Source organism: Geospiza fortis, unplaced genomic scaffold (assembly GCF_000277835.1).
Source record: "Geospiza fortis unplaced genomic scaffold, GeoFor_1.0 scaffold450, whole genome shotgun sequence".
Lineage (NCBI taxonomy): Eukaryota > Metazoa > Chordata > Aves > Passeriformes > Thraupidae > Geospiza > Geospiza fortis.
In genome coordinates, this window is record NW_005054416.1 from 1,117,274 (window position 1) to 1,122,716 (window position 5,443).

A 5,443-nucleotide genomic window follows, 5' to 3' on the forward strand; every position below is an offset into this window, starting at 1 on the left:
CATTCCTCCAACAGCTCTAAGGGAATCCTGCATGGAAAAGCACCACATGGTCTGTCACAGCACCCACTGGGACCAGAAGGAGGAGGGGACTGCAGAGGGGACCAGCAAGTCCAGCCTTGGTACAGGCTTTTATTCTTTTTATTTAAATAAATTAATTTAAAATCAGGTCTCAAATGCATGCTGCACTGAAGAAGGCTCAGTTTTGGTCTGGGAATGTTAGATCTCAAAACCCTTTAAGGAGTTATTTTATGGGGGAGATAGGAGATTTTTCACAAGGACAAAAGGACCTTCCCTTTCACATCAGAAAAATTACTTAAGTGGTGGGAAATGAGCACAGGGATAGGCAACTCTCACTGCAGGTTGCACCCGGGCTCCACTATGAGCCGGCGATTCCCCATCTGCCACAGGGAGGTGACAACATTTCCAACGTCACAGAATAACTCCAGAGCCAAATTTTATGCTGCAGGAGATCTCAGGGTAACAAGTGACATGGGGACTAAAGGACAAATGGGAAAGATCTCCCCTACTGCTCTGTCATATTGCCCTAGAGCCTGGAGCTCTGCTATAGATCAGGGAACTGATCCAGTGCAGCCAAAGGAGCAAACCAAGGCTCAGAGAAGAGCTATCAGCAGGATGCTGCAGAAACCCCCAGGGCTTCCCCAGCTCGTATCTAAGAGTAATGCCGGGCGGAGGGCAGAGCGGTACCGTCAGCCTCAAGAAACGGAGAGATTACGGACGAGGAGTCTTCAGCCTGGAAACGGGACGACTGACCGGGCCAGAGACTGGAATATTGTTATTGGTGAAAACAAAGTCAAGATCAAACTGGTTGTCCTCTGCCACAACAACACCCAGGGCTCAGTCTTTGCCCCCCAACACCCTCCTTTCATCCATGCTTTTGCTGCTGAATCCTACTGGAGACAGGATATTGTCCCAGCCCTGCAGAGCCCCTCCTTCTCAAGCTGTTCCTGCAGCCACACCGGGATCTGAGCTTTAAAAGCTTCAGGTGGGCCAAATCCAGAGCCCAAAGCTCCGGTGTCCCCAGGGAAGAGGTGGCTGGGGGAGCCAGCATGTCCCTTGTTCCCGCTGGCAGCTGGAGCACCCATCACATCCCTCATCTCATGGACATGCACCTCTACCTCTCCATACCTTTAGATCCTGCTCCTCCTCTTCCATTTTTGGAGCCCCTTGTGATTTGGTTTTTTCCTGGGGCTCCTCAGATTCTGCCTCTTTGTCTGAGTTTGGATCAGTTGATTCTGTGCTCGGGGCTGCAGGAGAAGGAAGGACAGGTCAGTCCTTGTCCCATTCACCACCCTGGCAGTGCCAGCAGCTGGCTGGACACTGTGCCTGGAGCCAAAGCCAATGTGGGCAACAGTGGGCAAAGAGCTAGGACCCACCAGAGCCAGTGACAAGAGCATGAAATTTAAAAGGAGAAATGCTCACTGCTCTGTGTTTTGGTGGTGGGGATCCTTACAGAAAGATAACATGGGAAGGGGAGCATTGGAGCTGCTACAGTGCAAAGCAACAGTGAGGCAAGGCCTAGAAAACTGGGCATCAGGGAAGCAGGAAGAGACTAACTCCCAAAATCTACCAATAACAGGTACTAGGTATTAAACAAGTAAATTATGAAAGACTGAAGAGGTCCCCAAAAGCTGCCAATACCAGAAGGTTTTGCCTTCAGATTACCAATTCACTGTCAAAGCAATGAATTCCCAAGAAGGAAGTTTGTGACAGAGTCCCACAGGCCTCTGGAGAGAAACCCCAATTCCCAGGGGGTACTCAACTTAAACTGGTTATTTTGGAGTAACAGCTCATTGTTCCCTAGGTTAAGGTGGAATCTGGTGCTGCTGGGAAGAGCTGGCTTCAGGGTTATTTGGAAAGCCCTCTGGCAAAACCATTCATTTTCCTATGCAAAAACGACACCACTGATTTAATGCCAGAGCTGTCACCCAGCTCATGCCCCTGCCTGAAGCAGAGGTACCTCAGGGCCACAAGAACCCTGGGATGGGGCAGGCACCAACTCCCACTCCAGCAGGACACAGCCTGCTGTAGGCACTTTTATACCAGTTTTTCCTTGGAAAAGCAGTTTCCTTCAGCTTTCTGTGCTGCAGGCACACAAATCTTGGGCTGGGAAGGGACTGGCACATCCAGAGAAAAGGAGACTCAGGGAGGACATTCTTGATCCCCACAATGCCCTGAGAGGAGGGTGGAGTCAGGCTCTGCTCCCAGCAAACAAGAGACAGGACAAGAAGAAACAGCCTTAAGTTGTGCCAAGGGAAATTTAAGTAGGATATTGGGGAAAATTTCTTAGTGGAAAGAGCTGTCCAGCCTTTGCACAGGCTTCCCAAGGATGTAGACAGTTCCCATCTCTGGAGGGATTAAAAAACCATGTGGATGTGGCACTTGGGGACATGGGTTAGTGGTGGCCTTGACAGTGCTGGGGGAACAGCTGGACTCCATGACCTCAGAGGGCATTTCCAACTTGAACAACTCCATGATTCTACAATCTGGGAGTCCCAGAGCTGCTGGGCACAGAGTGGTCCATAAAATGCTACAGCTGGTGCATTTTGGGAAGCACAGCTCTGGTGGATCCAACTGGAACATGAGGGATAGTTGTGTATGACTGATATATCCACACACACCCCGAGTTGAACCAGCCCCTCAGAAACACAGCTACCTTGCCACATTGGCTAGAGTTACATTCCCTACCCACTGAGTGTGGGGCCCTGGAGTGGCTCCAGGGACACTGCAGCTGTCTGGAATTCAGTACCAGGCAGCTCAAAATCTGAACTTTACAAGTGGAGGGTGACAGTACCCAGTGTGCCACAGGCTGGATTTGTGATTTTGGGAGGAACAGGAAGGCAATGGGATGTGAGGCAGCTGTTATCTGTGTCTTTTCTCCTAAGCAACCAGTGAATATGGAACTCTTCTCCTTACATAGATAATTAGGATAGGGAGACTGTGGCAGAGGAGCAGCTTATCCCAGCGAGGCTGGGCTTGACAGAGCCACCCTCAGCCTGTCCCCATCTAGCACACGTACCTCACAGCCCTTCCTGGCACTGCTCTGCAGGTCTTCAGGGAAGGGAGAGCCTCTGCTCCTCCCTCCAAAGGAAACCTTTCCAATTACCTGCTTCTCCTGCCTCTGGGCTCTCCCGGCCCGTTTTGCTGGGGCCTCGACTGGCAGACTCAGGGCTGGCAGCTCCCACGAACAGTTTCCATTTGCCCCTCTTGGAGGCCAGCCTGCGGGACGCATCCTGCGGGGCCGACTGGCTCCCGTCGGAGAGCGGGCTGGAGCCTGAGACGCTGCCATCCCCTTCCTCCAGGGCACGCAGCTCCGCCTGCCGGGACACGACACCCCAGTGTATTCCCAGCAACACCATGGCTGCCACGTGTGCCCTGTTTCCAGGACAAACATCTCCCATTACCTTTTTCCTCTCCAGCACCATCTCCAGCTCAAGTGTGTCCTGCTCCTCCTCCTCCTCTTCCGCGCTCTCCCCTGACTGCACCACACTGCACAGATCCTCCTGCCCTGTGTCTTCCAGGGGGTCCCTGCTGGGCTCTGGCTCTTCTGGGACAGCTGGCGCCTCTTCCGCTTTCGCCTCCTCTTCCAGAGGTGGCTCAACCTCCTCTTTGCAGATCACTTTCCTCCTCCAGCGCTCCTCTTCCTCCTTCACCACGTCGGGCACGAGTGGGGCCAGGAGGGCCGCAGCCACTCCCTTCCTCTCTTCCTCACTGTTGGAGAGAGCCTGCACTCCTTCATTCACTTCCTGTGGGATGAGCTCCATGTGAGCTTTCTGGCAGCTGCCTGGGAAAGAGCCCATGCAGCCAGGCCCCTCCTAGGGCTCTGGATGGAGCAGAACATCCCAGCTGCTTCCAAGGACACCCAAGGAGGTGCCTGCAAGCCCCATGGCAGCCAGAACCCACAGGACTGACCTTCTTCACCTCCCGCTTGCTGAGGCCGGTCCCACGGCCAGCGCTGCCTGGAGTCCCCTTCTCCTGAGGGAATGGCTCCGTGGCTGCCATAAAGGTGCCATTGGTGCCTGCCACCGTGCTGCTGAGGAAGACAACAGGGAATGAAGGGCAGGACTGGGACAACATCCCACAGGGACACATCCTGGGGGTCTTGCCCACCTGTGCTGGTAATGCTGCAGGCCCTGAACCTGCGTTGCCAGGTACTGCGGCAGCTCCCAGGTCACCTCGTTGCTCTGGGTGTTCCAATAGTAGTAGCAGCCGGTGTTCTCATCCCACACTTCCTGCCAGTCGCCCATCTCCAGCTCTCCCACTGCCAGGGGACAAGGACAGCCTGTCACTCCCCTCTCCCCAGTGACACCCGTTTGTCAGCACCCCTTTGGAGAGAGGAAGGGCACTCACCTCCAGCCAGCGAGCACTGGGTGTCATACTGCCACTCGGGGGCCGGTGCCGAGCCCGTGCCATTGGCTGTACCCGACGAGGGGCCTGAGCCCGACTCCTTTGGCTCCGGGCGGGGAGGCATGGGGGGTGGCACGGAGGAGGAGGAAGAGGAGGCAGCAGTGGGCTCAGCAGGCTGTGCTGGGGCTGTGATGGCATCGATCTCCTGTAAAAACAGCATCCCACCATGAGCTTCAAATCCCAAGCCAAGTCAAAGCTCTGACTGCTGAGGACAATGCCTTGGACTATGAAACCGCCCTCCTCCCGCCAACCCCTCCCTCCCTCTTTGCACGCTGGAGGGGCACTCACAGCCAGGAAGTTCGCCAGGGTGCTGTCGATGTCAGCGGAGTTGCTGCCGTTGGCATCCGTGGAGCGGGCCGGCTTCTCCGGGGTCTCACCCTCCTCATCATCGCTGTCAGCATAGGCACCCAGCAGGCACAAACCTCCTGGAGAAGGGAGAGTGAACACTCAGGAGAACCCTCCTGCTGCCACAGGGCATTGGATTCCACTCCCCACCTCTGCTCCAGGTGCCACTGTGAGAACAGCCCCTGTACGAGTGCCAGGGACAGGCTGGGGGGAATCAGTACAAGAACCAGTAATAAAATTTAATAATTTAAGAAAAAAAATATAAGAATGAGCAGTCGCCTCCAGGGAAATAACAGCATGACTAAAATAATTAAAATGGAAACAACTCCAGCCCCGAAGTGCATTATTTAGGAAAGGGTTAACTCTCTTCCCTTAAAACTAGTAGTTAAACATGTTTAATTACCCTGTGTTAAAAATATGGGGTTAGGGAGAGAGAAACAAACATAAACCAAATAAACCCCCCACATTTAGCACAAAACCCACCACACTTAGAACCAGAAAACCCACACTCAGCACCTCCAAAAACTATTTGAAACCTCACAGCCCTGCACTTTTAGGACCAAAAGCCCATGCATACCACCAAACAAAAAAAACCACACAAAGGATCAAGCCTCCACATCAAGTATCAAAAACGCCTAGACCCAGGACAAAACACCACTTTTAGGACCAACCT

At 53.6% G+C, this 5,443-nt stretch overlaps 1 protein-coding gene across 1 annotated transcript in view; it reads right to left on the reverse strand.

Moving 5' to 3' along the window:
• Positions 1-5,443, reverse strand: part of FNBP4 (formin binding protein 4) — a gene marked incomplete at its 5' end in the record, with an annotated part of 9,939 nt that overhangs the window by 4,155 nt on the left and 341 nt on the right. Inside the window, 7 exons of the mRNA XM_031061492.1 lie at positions 1,147-1,265; positions 3,125-3,335; positions 3,423-3,764; positions 3,931-4,051; positions 4,129-4,279; positions 4,369-4,570; positions 4,714-4,850. Of these exons, the coding sequence (XP_030917352.1) occupies positions 1,147-1,265; positions 3,125-3,335; positions 3,423-3,764; positions 3,931-4,051; positions 4,129-4,279; positions 4,369-4,570; positions 4,714-4,850 (1,283 nt within the window). The remainder of the gene's footprint in view (positions 1-1,146; positions 1,266-3,124; positions 3,336-3,422; positions 3,765-3,930; positions 4,052-4,128; positions 4,280-4,368; positions 4,571-4,713; positions 4,851-5,443) is intronic.